A 13897-nucleotide genomic window follows, 5' to 3' on the forward strand; every position below is an offset into this window, starting at 1 on the left:
GGACACCCAGTGCCTCTCCAGAGTGCCACGTGCATCGCTGTCTAATGGACATGCACCAAGCTGTACACAGCAGCCCTGATAAGCCTATACAGCAGGCGGGGCATGAGGCCCACCCGACAGAGCTCCTTCTCTTTCCCTAGTCTCCATTTGGTTATGGCTTAACTCAGGAACTATATATAATTTGCCTACTGTGTACCAGGCACTGTGTGAGGTGCCAGGGACAGAGGGAGAGTTAAGACAAGGTTCTTGCTGTCCATACACTTCCATTCTAATGAGAGATACAGACAAGTAAACACAATTGCAGTGAGGGATGAGGCATGTAGTGATAGAAATATAGAGAGGAAACAGAAACAGGACAGGGGAGTGAGAAATGAATTGTCTGAGAGAGTCGAGGAAGACTTTCCGAGAAGCTGACCTAGAAACTAAGTTTTGAAGGATGAATAGGAGTTTGGCTGTGAAAATGGAAGAGACAGAAAAGGGAAGAGCACGTGCAAAGGCACAGAAGCACGAAACAGAGGGCCCTCAGGCCCTTTCAGGAATTTTGCTGCCCGCCTGTTGTATCTCCGGCACTGCTCGGAAGCCCAGGAATAGTGACCAGCTCTGATGTCGAGACAAACAGCTCTGCTCTCCAGCTCCTTGCTTGAACCTCCATGGGTCTCTGACCCTCTTGGCTCAGGCCTTCTGATCCTAATTCTGGCCTTTAGGCCTCTGGCCCCAGCAACATGTTATGGATACACTTGCCTGACCTTGACCTTCAGGTCTCTTGGACATGATCCAGTCGAGGATCTGCCACTTGAATGAGAGACACTCCTCCTTCCACCCTGCCTTGTGGGACCCTAAAGGCCAGGCCAGCCCGGCCTCCCCAACAGGGTCACATAGAAAGATCTGCAACTGGTCTGATGGAGCTAGAATAAAAAAAGTCAGTGGGGGAGGGAAGTGGCAGGAGATGGTCTGGAGGTGGGCAGGAGGCCAATCTGATTCCCGCTAAAGAGTCTGGACTTTCTCCTGCAGACATGGGGAGCCAGGGAAGGGCATGATGCAGAGGACCGGCAGGCTCTGATTCGCCTTCTCTGGGGCTACTCTGGTGGTGAGAGGGCGAATGTATTGGAAGCAGAGAAACTAGAAGCAAGGGGAAAAAACCAGTATGGGAGGCTGTTGTAATAGTCCAAGCAAGACCTGAGGAGGAAAGAAAGCCAGGCTTCCCTGCCACTTGCTGCTAGTACCCTCGAGTGGCCACCCTGGACGCAGGGGCGGGACAGACAGGGTCCTCTTTACTCATCTTCGTGGTTCTATTGCCCTCCATCACAGTTCTGGTTCTTACATGTGGAGGCTGCCTCCTGCTCCATCACCATCACGTCTCCTCCTTTCCCTCCCTCTTCCTCTCCCTCCCCTCCCTCGCATTCCTCCCACTCTTTCTTTTTGCTCCTCCTCTTTCTCCTTCCTCCTCCTCCCTTCTTCTCTCTCTGGCCCACCCTGGAGCGACACGCTTTGCCTCCTACCTCTAGCCCAGGCCTCCTTGACAGGAGATAACGGAAAAGTAAAACTGAAAAGCAAGCATGAACCCGTGAAACCTAATTGAAGAGCCACCAGCACGTGTCTGTGAGAGGCAGGCATGACATGAGAGAGCACTGGCCTCGCCACTTTAAAACAGAAGCCGACAGAGTAAGGCGCCCACCAAGGGCTTGACCTGAAAACTCCAGGGTGTTCCACAAATATTAACAACAACTTTTGTCACAGAGTCTGTCACCTCGGAGCCTGGAGGAGGACGTCACAGCTCTCTGCAAGGACCCTGCCAGGCAGGTGGGAACTAGAGACCGACCGAGCAGCTTCCCTGAGCCCACGCTCTGGCTTCCCTTGTGACCATCCGCCAGCCTCCACTTGCCCAGAACTATCTTCAGTGACTCTCCCCAGGTCACAGCAACCTATTTACAGACATCTAGAATTCCCAGGCACTTTTAGGACAAGCGACTCGGGATGTTTCCAAGTGGGCAGCAAAGTCTTCTCTAAGAGAAGCCGTTCCTCCCGATCTATTTATGCCCGTGTAAACACTCGCCAAGGAAACAAGGCATGTGGGCATGCGCCAGCCCTGCAGGCCCTCAAGTTGCTGCAAAAGGCAACTGGAAAGTCACATGTCATAACAGTGGAAAGTACATATGCAACTATTCTTAGCCCTGGAATGTATACACTGTCTCCCTGCCCAGCAGGTCTTTCACAAAGCTCTAGAAAACTATGAAAGTGCCTTCAGCATAAACAAATCCAGAACTCCCCCAGGGCAAATCATTCGCCAGCTGAAGAAACGGCCTGGGTTGATGGTTTCACTCGGAGCTAGAGGTGGGAACTCCCAGGGGGCTGAGCCGGGCCGAGCATCGGAGGACATCGCTGCAGCAAAACAAGGTAAGTGCTCTGATGTTTAATTCCCCGGCAGGTAGGCTGCCAGGTGCCGCCCAATAACCCTGTCCAGGTTACGGTTTGGTCACTGCTTTCTATTTATTCCTTCTTTAAAACAAAACCCAAAAGGCTCCATGAAGTCATGTTTAAAAAAAAAAAAGGGAAAAAAAAACATTGCAAAGGTCCATTGTCATCTCTCAACTGTGTAGTTACCAGAGGGCCACACCCCCAGAATGACGTCCTCAGGAATGACTAACATCCAGAAAGATGCTTAGATGAGTTTACTGAATAACAGATATTCTGAGAATCGGAAAAAAGGCCCACAGACTTCTGCATGTCAAATGCACAGACTGTCATCTTGCTTCAGGCTAACATTTCAGCCCCTGACAATCAAGTAATTTCCAACAACTTGGTTTTTGGGGGTTTTTTTTAATTTGTTTTTTCAGATTCTCTGAAGGTGCTGTTTGCCTGTTACCTTTGAGAGTAATCATAACCAAAAAGAGAAGGGTCCGCTGTGAGGTCTGGGGTATCCGTGGCCTCCCTTTACAACCTTCTCTAAGTGATATTCTTGGTGGCACCCACAAGCATCTTCGTGAATGGGCATAGATGTCCTAAGTCTTGGAGCCACCCCAGCCAAACGCTCCAGCACGTGCTCCCTCTTGGGACCTCTCCCGCTCTTGGTAGGATGGACCAGGATTCACCAGATGGGCTGCTCTTCAAAGACCACGATTTCTCCTCCGACTTGTTGAGACAGCTCAACGTCTTAAGACAAAACAGGATCCTGACTGATGTGAGCATCTGTGCTGGGGCCTGGGAGGTCCCCTGCCACTGCAACGTGCTGGCCTCTAGCAGCCCCTACTTCAGGGCCATGTTCTGCAACAACTTCCGAGAGAGCCGAGAGGCCAAAGTGCAACTGAAAGGCATCGACTCGACGACTCTGGACCGGATGGTCCTGTATGTGTACACGGGGGAGGTGCACATCACAGCAGAAAACGTTCTGCCCTTGATGGAGGCGGCCTCCATGCTGCAGTACCCCAAGCTGTTTGAGGCCTGCTCCTCCTACCTCCAGGGCCAGCTGACCCCCAGCAACTGCCTGGGCATGATCAGACTCTCGGAAATCTTAAGTTGTGAGACCCTCAAGAAGAAAGCCAGGGAGGTGGCCCTGACCTATTTCCCAGAGGTGGCCGCATCGGCTGACCTGAAGGAGCTCTGTGCCTTGGAGCTGCGAGACTACCTCGGAGATGATGGGCTGTGTGGGGAGGAGGAAAAGGTGTTTGAGGCCCTTATGGTTTGGATCAAGCATGACCTCCAGGCCCGTAAACGATACATGCAGGAGCTGTTCAAGCAGGTCAGGCTTCAGTACATCCACCCGGCCTTCTTCCACCACTTCATCGCCAACGACGCCCTCCTTCAGTCCTCGCCCTCATGCCAGACCATCCTGGAGATAGCCAAGAGGCAGATGTTTTCTTTGTACAGCACCAGCAGTGCCCCAGACCTCCAACCTCCGTGGCACGTCCCCCCAAGAAACTCTTACCAAGATTTCCTCATCCTCTTGGGTGGAAGGAAGGACAACCAGCAGACCACCAGGGACGTTCTGCTATACAACCCACAGACTGACCAATGGCAGAGCCTCGCCAAACTCCCAACCCGGCTGTACAAGGCCTCAGCAGTCACCTTGCACTGCAGCACCGTCTATGTGCTGGGAGGCATGGCTGTTGGCGTAGGGAAGAGCGTGCTCAGTCGCAACGTCTACATCTTCTCCCTGAAATTCAATCATTGGAGGCTGGGGCAGCCCATGCTGGCGGCCCGCTACTCCCACAGGAGCACTGCCCATAAGAACTTCATCTTCTCCATCGGGGGCATTGGAGAAGGTCAGGAGGTCATGAGCTCCATGGAGAGATATGACAGCATCAGCAACATCTGGGAGAGTATGGCCAGCATGCCAGTGGGGGTTCTCCACCCTGCAGTCGCTGTGAAAGACCAAAGACTCTACCTTTTTGGGGGAGAGGACATCATGCAGAACCCTGTGCGTCTTATCCAGGTAAATGGCTGGTCCTTCCACTGTGTAAGTGCATGAGTGTGTACCCACACATACACACACACACAAACACACACACACAAACACACATACATACACACATATACAGTCTCATATCGCTTAATGACAAGGAGACATTCTGAGAAGTGCATTGTTAAGCAATTTCAGCGTTGTGTGAACATCACAGAGTGTACTTACACAAACCTAGATGGTATAGCCTACTACACACCTAGGCTATATGGTACTAATCTTTTGGGACCACCGTCGTATACGCAGTTTGTTGTTGACTGAAATGTTGTCACGCGGCGCATGACAGTACACACACGCATGCACACATATATGTACACACATACATATAATACACACAAACCCTTGCCATTTGGGGCGGAAGGAAAAAGGAGGAAAAGAAAGAAGGAAGGAAGGAACTTTAACTTCAGCCAGATTTTATCCATTTATGAATTCTTTTTGTATAAAATTAATATATACAAAAGTACATCAGATACAATCCCTGTGTACAAAGAGTTTATCTTTATTTGAGAAGAAAAATAATATGTCTAAAAGTTTAAGCTAGAAGACATTGAATGTCAGATAGTGAAGTCCTATAGGAATTTTGCAGGTGCTTCTAACCCAAATCAGTAAGGCCTTAAAGGAAGATGCACAAACATTGGTCCACAATCTGTTACCACATCTTCTGGAGCAGAGCCTCAGATTGGCTGAATCAAGATCTCTTTGTGCGGAGTCCTGACATTTACGGTTTACAAACGTCTTCAGGGGATCCTAAGGCATAGCCAGCTTGGGGAACCCCTACCTTAAATGATAGGTAGATGCTAATTTTATTAACAAGCTCTCTGAGAAGTGCAGTTAATGAAAACCAAAATTTCAAAATATTGTGTTTTCCAACGTTATGCAAGTTCTAATCTCTGCAGTTCACCTAATGAGATGAGAAACTTGAGTAATGAACCTGTCTTTAAAGATAATCCGGGAGACCCCTGGTATTTGCTTTGTTCCTTTATAGGCATTATATTGAGTGCCAGCCACCGTGAAGGCCCGGGGGGCCATGGGCATGAGTAGTAAATTGCACTCACCACCCCCCAGGAGCAATTGCAATTCAGATGCTGAGTAGGGGGTGCTCTAAGAGGACAGGGGGTGCCCTAAACCAGCCTAGAGGGCATCAGGGAGGGTATGAGAGTTCAGGGAACTTTGGAAGGACTTCTGTGAGGTTGGTTTAAGCTGACTCGAGCGGAGAGGCAAGAAGAGAGAGAAGGCAGGTGAAGGCAGGGGAGCATGAGGGTTAAAAGAGGGGGGAAAGTCATGAAAGGGTGGATGGAAGGATTTGACAGGGACAGAGGTGGGGGCAGGAAGCTTCTCCGAGCAGGTGACTCTGCCTTCTGAAGCAGGAGTCAAAGTCATCTGTTGAGGGAGAAGTGGGGTTCTTGAGCAAGAGAACAGCTGGTACAAAGGCCCTGAAGCAGAAAGGGGCACAGCTCGTTAACTGGAGGAACTGAAAGCATGACAATGTAGTTGCAATACAGAGCAAGGTGGAGAAAGGTGGTGTGCCAAGGCTGGGGTTGGGGGGTCGTTAGTCCACACATAATCTCCATCAGCCCCCTTCCCAAGCTACCCTGAGCAACCCTTTCCACCCAGACTGCTGCGCTTGAGCCCCTTTATAGAACATTCTGGAACATTCTTGAAGGATGGGTGTGTGTGGAGTTGAGACTGATCTGGCAGGGCCTTCTAGGGCTTGCCAACGAATTGGAGTAGTACCCTGAGAGTAACAGGGTGGGTAAAGTAACCAAATTTGAATTTTTAGAAGTTTCCTCTGGATCCTTTGTGGAGGAAAGATCGGAGGGGGCCTGAGAGAACACAGGGAGGAATGTTGGGGGACCCTTCCAGAGGTCCAGGAGAGGAAGGATGGTGGCCCGGGCTGAGTGGGTGCCAGTAGAGACGGAGAAAAGTGATGAACTCCTATTTAATCCTCTTCTTGTTTTTTTCTTGCCTTCCCTCCTTCAGCCTGTGTTTTGGCTCCTCCCTGACTATCCAGGCAGGTTCTCAGTCCATTCCGAATCCCTCTCATTTCTTTGAGCCCAGAGAGACGGGTTCTGCTCCCCTCCAAGTTCTGGCCACATAATACAGACGTAATAAAGTGCTTCTACAAAAAGCTAGAGCCCCTCCCTCTTTTTAAAACTATTTTTCAAAATAAAGTCAACAAGCCTGTTGATGATTTCACATTGCAAAATTGTTACCGACTTCCTAAGAATAAATGCAAAGCTCAAAAAAGCTTTTAAGCTGGCATATCAAGAATGCATAGTATAATCAAACAAGACCTTTGCCAAGCCAAAAAAAACCCCCACGAACATGTAAGCGATCCTTTTACACTGTGGGGATGAGAAGGGGAAAAGCATTCATTTGGAAGCTTTTCTTATCTACTGAGCATTAACTTCAAAATGGAAATTTTGCTCATTCAGATATAGTTTAAGATGAGTTCTTTGGGGTTACTTGATGGGGTAGGTTGGATTTTCAGGCATAGGTTGTTTTCCGCATAGGGTGGTTCATCCGCATGCACACATTCTTTTAAGACCTAGACTGCAGCGGGGTTACTGTGCAAATTGTGTGTCTACGTGTACCTTTCCACGTCCCTTCTTTCTACCTCTATTGCTAGACCACATTAAGCAAAATCTTTACCGTAACAAAGTATCACTTCCTCCACTGGTCAAAGACCATCCTTTGTTTTCCTTGCCCCAGCCTCTCTGGGGGTATTATGAGGATTGTGAGCAAATGTTTAATCTATTTTTGAAACCATACCCAAAGCTGACAGAGAACAGAAGGCCAGGAGACAATTACTCACTCAAGGAAAATGCAACCGGTGTTTGCTTTTCCTCCAAGGATCTCATTTTCCGAAGAGTGTCACCTACATGTTTTCAGATGAAACCACGTGCTTGACCTTGTCTCTAGCACTTGGCGTCCTCCCTGCTTCACTGACTTAAATGACAGACACAGACCTCAAGAGGTCTCCAGTCTCAAAAGCCTCCATTGAGAAAAGCCACACCTATACAGCCCCAAGCAGTGCCGCAAAGGTGACGGTCAAGAACACAGACTCTGGGCTCACTCAACAAGACCAGCTCTCCCACTTACTCTAGCTGTGTGACCTTGGGCATGTCATTTAACCTCTCTGAGCCTCAGTGGTCTAACCAGAAAAATTAGGGGAAGTAATGGTATCTACTTCATAGCAAGGTTGTGAAGATCAAATCTGGTCAAATGATCAAAAATAAGGCCTTTAATATGGTGGCAATTATATTTTATCCAGAAAGAATTTCCAGTGAAGAATACTGCACCATTTGCTTCTGTAAATGAATGTTTTTGTCCCTTCTTTTCCTATATGAAGTCCATCCTACCTCTCTTGTGTTAAATTTTGCCAGTAATGAACTCATTTACATTTGATGTGTGAACTTTGAGGAAATAAACAGAAGAACATGTTCTAGGAGTCACGACCTGGTCTGTTTCAGAGCACGGCCAAGGAGCCCTGCCCCGACCTCTTTGCTCATTCTTCCTTTCTCGTGCTTCCTTTTTTCTATAATTCTCATGACTCTCAGACATGAACTGTCCAAAAGCCTTCCTCAGCCCCAAATTTACTGTCGTCTCTAAGACCCTCTTGGATACACTGGAACATTTAGAAATTTAAACATGAGCCAAAAATAAAAATGATTGATTGAAAAATTATTGATTTTATGACTCCTCAAGTTGCTCCATTTCTCATTAAAACTAAAAAATGTTCCAAGTAAGGTAAGCAAACACATACTACAAATGTGTAACTTTTGGTCCATTTGACAGAAACACAGCCACTGATCTCAGACAGTCACATAAAGACCAATTTCTAGTCATACTCTTTCTGTTATTTAATTATGTTTTGTCTACTGATAGTAATATACCTACATTTTAAAAACTGGAAAAAAGTGAAAAGAAATCACTCCTATTTCACCCTCTTAGTTACTACTTCTATTTTTTTTTAAATATATCACTTTAAAATGCAGTGCCATGATTGTATTTCTCCCTCAGGTTTATCACATTTCCAGAAACACGTGGTTCAAGATGGAGACGAGAATGATCAAGAACGTGTGCGCCCCCGCCGTGCTGCTCGGGGAGCGGATTGTCATCGTGGGAGGTGAGTTTGAACAGAGAGTCGTGAGGCTGGACACAAACTTGGCATCTCTCATGGAAAAAGGGTCACTAATAGACCAACGTTGTTCTACAAGACAGTTTATTTAAAAGCACGTCCATCCAACTAGGGGAGTGTGGACGACTTGACAAAGTTCTTTCCTCATCCAGAAGTTTCTCCCCGTCTTTATCAGCAAACGAGGAATGAAATAATACCTATTTCACAGAGTTTCTGTGATAATAAGATGCGCTCAGTTATCTAAACCACTTAGCGCCATCCCAGACACGGGGCAAATACTCAAAAAACATTTGCTATTGTTAATAATATTGGCTTCTAAGGGATCATCTCTCTATAATGGCAGTATAGCGTCACGGTTAAGAGGACTGGTTTCGGGGTCAGATAGACCTGGGTTCAAATTCTGACTCTGCCACTAACTGGCTGTATACTCTCAAGGAAGTTATTAATCTCTTGGTGCCTCAGTTTTCTCATCTGTAAAATGGGGCTCCTTTAGGAACCCACCAGACAGGGCTATTGGGAGACCCATTTCTGAGTTCCCAAAGGCTCCTTTGATTGTTGTAGCTCCTGGCTGGGCATAAGAGAGAAATGAGAAAGCCAGTGAGGCTGAGAAAGCCGCCAGAGTCAGGAGGCTGCTCCCAAGCTAAGAATGGCTTACATGCCGCCTTAACTTGGGGTTAAAAATGCAGGGGCCAGGGGCTGGCCCCGTGGCCGAGCGGTTAGGTTCGCGCGCTCCGCTGCAGGTGGCCCAGTGTTTCGTTGGTTCGAATCCTGGGCGCAGACATGACACTGCTCATCCAAGCCACGCTGAGGCGGCGTCCCACATGCCACAACTAGAAGGACCCACAACGAAGAATATACAACTATGTACCAGGGGGCTTTGGGGAGAAAAAGGGAAAAAAATAAAATCTTTAAAACAACATTCAAAGTGACTCATGGTAGGCATGCATTTTAAAAAAAAAAAAAAATGCAGGGGCCAGAGTCAGACAGATCTGGGTCCACACCTCAGCTCTGCCACATCCTAGACCTTGGGCAGGTGCCCGAAACTTTCTACCGTTTAATTCAGTCCAGCCTCAGGGTTAGGCAACGGCAGAAAGCAGACACGTGCCAGGACTGCTGACCTCTAGTCCCAGATGAGCAAGGCTGACCTTGTCGATATGCCATTTGTTTTTCAGGTTACACAAGGAGGATTCTTGCTTACGACCCTCAGTCCAACAAATTTGTCAAGTGTGCAGACATGAGAGACCGGAGGATGCACCATGGGGCCACAGTGATGGGGAACAAGCTGTATGTGACGGGCGGGCGGCGGCTGACCACGGACTGCAACATCGAGGACTCGGCCTCCTTTGACTGCTACGACCCCCAGACGGACACCTGGACGTCCCAGGGACAGCTGCCTCACAAACTCTTTGACCATGCCTGCCTCACCCTCCAGTGCATACCCTATACTTCCCCCTTTCCATGAGGTCGACGAGAAACTGTCTGTCTTAGTCAAGATGCTCTTGTGGCAAGAGACAGAACCCAACTCCAAAAAGCTTAACCCTAAAAGGGTGCAGGGATTGCTCACAGGACTGAAAAGGCCTGGAACCAGGCATATTGTTGGCAGAACTCTCTTTGCCTCTCTTTCTCTCTCTTCTTCTCTCTCTCTCCCCCTCCCTCCTTCTCTACCTCATTTCTATTAGGCTTCATTCTACAAACAAGCTTCTTTATCCACATGATGTAAGGACAATGGCAACCGATAAACTCAGATTCACATTCTCCAGCTTTGCGTCTGCAGGAGAGAATTTTACCACTATTCTTATGTTAACCGTAAAAAATGATGCTCCCTGGCCCTTTTTGAATTCCATGCCTACCTCTTGCGCCAATCACTGTCTCCAGGCATTGTACCACTGCAATTGGCTAGTCCTGGATCATGTCCTTACAGGCAGAGGTGGCATTAACTATGGTCCTTGACAATTTATCCAAACTGCACTCAATGGGCTAGAAGTGCCTCCCCAAAGGAAGAAATGCTGGGCTGACAAAAATCACATCTGCCCAGAAAATCATGGAAATTTGGCACGAGAGGGCAAAGAGACCCAAAAGGGTCCCTGGAAGCCCTTGGTCCAGGAGGCAGCATGAGCAACGGGCCATGCGTGTGTTCTCTGCATTCTACGGATGCAGCACACTGGGATTCCAGATAAGTATGTGCAAGTCAGGGTCTAGTGTTTGCAAAATTATCTGCGCTGCCAGAATAAAGTTTGCTTCTGGTGCCAGATGAAGTTTTCCTCCAGCCCTTGGGGAGCTATAAACCTGTGAAATTAATCAGGATTTTCATTTTGGTAAATGTTATGAGAGTTGCTCCTCTGGGGAAAGCCAACGAATTCCTTCAGAGCTTACAGCAATTACTGCCCTCCCGACCTCAGGGCTGACTTTCCCTATCCATAGCCCTATTTATCGCAAAGTGCCTTCCACCTGGCTCAGCGCCAAGCTCAGGAATAAGCAGGAGCTGGCAGCCCCTTACAATCACCTGGGGAGATGTTTGAAAAATGGATCCTCATACGAGATGGACAGACAGGGATTCTCAGAGACGGGGCCCAGAGCTCTGTATTTTTGAAAAGTGTCCCAGAGCATCATACAGTCACGCGTCAATTAACAATGGGGATGTGTTCTGAGAAATGCGTCATTAGACGATTTTGCCATTGTGCGAACATCACAGAGCGTATTCACACAAACCTAGATGGTATAGCCTACTACACACCCAGGCTATGTGGTACTAATCTTATATGCAGTTGTATATGCGATGCGTCATACATGCGGTCCTTCGTCAACTGAAACCTCGTTATGCGGCACGTGTCAGGCAGAGAAGGACAGCCTGCTTAGGTGTGGGCACTCAAGACCTTCATGCACTGCTCCCATTCCTGTCCATTCCCATCCTGTCATGGCTGGCCCTGTCCCAGGCCAGCGACGTAGGCAAAGTCTTCTCCTCTCCAATGGAAGCGTGTGAAATGAGTCTTGCTGCCCTGAGCCTGGCACTCTGGCCCCAGAGTGTCCCTGAGCTGAAGCCTTTCTCCCCTCTGGTTTTCCACGTTCATGTTTGGACTTTTCCTTTCTTCTTAGTTTGTGTTTTTTGCACTTCGATTTCTCTAGCTGGGGTCTGAAGCTCTGCGCTGCTCCCCAGACCGTTTGGCAGTGGTCCAGTCACCCCCCCCCCCCCAGATTGTCAGCCTCTGCTCCTCATCCTGGATGCTGTCCCCTTAGCCATTGGCTGGCCTCTTACTCCAGCCCATTCTCTTTGAATCTCTCTGTTCAGGCTCTCCATTCCACCTCTCCCTGAAGCTGTACTTACATAAATAACCAGTGACTCCTACAGTGCCCCATCTGGCTGTCCATTTTCACTTCCCATCTCACTTGACCAGTCAGCAGCGTACTGGACACGGCTGACCCTCCCTCCGTCTTGAAACAACTTCGTCACTCGGCCTTTGGCCTTTGGACAACACTCGCTCTTGCTTCCCTTCTTCCTGCAGTTCATTCTTGCGTCCTTATTTTTCTGACTAATAAATGGTGGTGCCCGCCAGGGCTCCGTCCGCCCTTAGACCTTTTTGTATCTACTCTCACTCCCTAGGTGAGTGAGCGCGTTCAATGCATGGTTTTAAATACCACCCAAACGTTTCTGACTTTCCAGTTTCCTCTAATTCCAGACTCCCCTGCTTGCCCAACATCTCCACTTTGATGTCACATAGATAGCTCAGCCTAGACATGTTCAAGCCCTCTCTATCCTCATCACACTGACTCCTCCCATGGGCTTCCCCAGCCTGCGAGAAGGCAACACTTGCCTCCCAGTTTCTCAGGCCCAAAGCTTTGGACACCACTCTTGACTCTTCTCTTTCCCTCATACTCTACTTGTCACCAATATACCCAGAGCCCAACCACCTCTCAGCGCCCATGGCTTTAACTCTAGTCCAAGTCGCCATCTTTTCTCATCTGAACTATTACAATTATTTCATCACTAGTCTCTCAGCTTCCACGTGGCCCCTGAATCTCTCCTCGACACACCAGCCTGTGTGATCTTTTACAAACATAAGAGCAAGTCCGAATAGGTCTTTCCTGTATTTAAAACTCTCCAAAGCCTTCCTGGCTTTCTCAAATGGCCTTTGGAGACCTGCCAGACTCCCCATCCGGTCCTGCTACCTCTCTGCTCTCACCTCCTGGTCTCACATCCCACCACGACCCCCGCTCATGCAGCATTAGCCTCACTGGCCTCCGGGATCACAGAGTCCAAGCACGTTTCCACTTTCTGTCTTCATACTTGCTAGGCCCCCCACCTGAAAACGCTGCTCCACATACCATCCTCGCACGGCTCAGCCCCTCACCTCCCTCAGGTTTCTGCTCAGATATGCCTTCCCGGACGGTCCTTATCCCATCCATCAACAGGTCCCGTCAGTGACACCCCTGAAATAGACCACAAATGTCTCCAGCCCCTCTATCTTCACTGCAAGCCATCCTCATCTCCGGACCAGCCTAATGCACTCACTGCTTCCCCTCCTGTCCCTCTGATCCTTCTGCAAGCAGCAGCCAGAGAAATCTTTTAAAAAGACAAACCTGATCATGTTACTCTCCTGTTTAAAACGATTTCATGGCTTCCCAGAGACATTGGCACAGACTTCAATCCTTTATTCCAGCCCCTAGGGCCTTATAAGATCCCCCTCCTCAGCCACCCCACCACAGTTGTCTCTGCTCCAGCCATCCTTTCTTATTTTCCCCTTCCTCTCTCTTGCCCCAGGGCCTTTGTACTTGCGATTGACCCTGCCTGATACACACTTCTCTCACCTCTTCACCTGATGTACTTTCAAATTTACACCTTACACACCAGATTAAAAGTCACTGCATCAGGGAAGCCTTCCATGCACCCCCACCCCCAGCCTGGGTCGGCTTAAATGCCCCCACCGTCTCCTACATATTCTCCTTGGAGACCCTCATTCTATCCATAATTACTTGATCGCTGTCTTCCCCTCCAAACCCTTCTATCTGTCCTGTCCGCCTCTGCATTCCCAGTGGACTCAGGGTCAGCCACATATATTGTAGATCCTCCATAAATATATGATGGAGGGGTTAATGAATTGGTAAACGAATGTAGAGGCTGACTCTACATTCTCACCTGGGATCTCACCTCAAACTCAGAGGTTAGTGTGGCTGGGTTCTAGTTTAAGCCCCCGGATCTCTGCTCAGCGATCAGCTGTCCTTCCGCCCTTCCCTCTCCTTTCCCATGTTTGGGAACAAGTGGCATGGCCTTCCTGAATCAAGCCGGGTGGGTGAAGAGCTTTTCC

The 13897-nt window shown here is 48.7% G+C and overlaps 1 protein-coding gene across 2 annotated transcripts; it reads left to right on the forward strand.

Moving 5' to 3' along the window:
• The first annotated feature begins 1554 nt into the window (after positions 1-1554).
• Positions 1555-10199, forward strand: KLHL38 (kelch like family member 38). 2 transcript variants are annotated; one of them, XM_046642554.1, is made up of 4 exons: positions 1555-2394; positions 3073-4429; positions 8480-8585; positions 9770-10199. In XM_046642554.1, the coding sequence occupies exons 2-4, from the start codon at positions 3074-3076 to the stop codon at positions 10057-10059; spliced, it is 1752 nt and encodes a 583-aa protein (XP_046498510.1). In that variant the 5' UTR covers positions 1555-2394; position 3073; the 3' UTR covers positions 10060-10199. The 2 variants fall into 2 exon arrangements, with proteins under 2 accessions (XP_046498510.1, XP_046498509.1); XM_046642553.1 differs by having other exon boundaries at positions 1558-2394; positions 2835-4429.
• The last annotated feature ends 3698 nt before the right edge of the window (positions 10200-13897 follow it).

The sequence above is a fragment of the Equus quagga genome, chromosome 16, assembly GCF_021613505.1.
Source record: "Equus quagga isolate Etosha38 chromosome 16, UCLA_HA_Equagga_1.0, whole genome shotgun sequence".
NCBI lineage: Eukaryota > Metazoa > Chordata > Mammalia > Perissodactyla > Equidae > Equus > Equus quagga.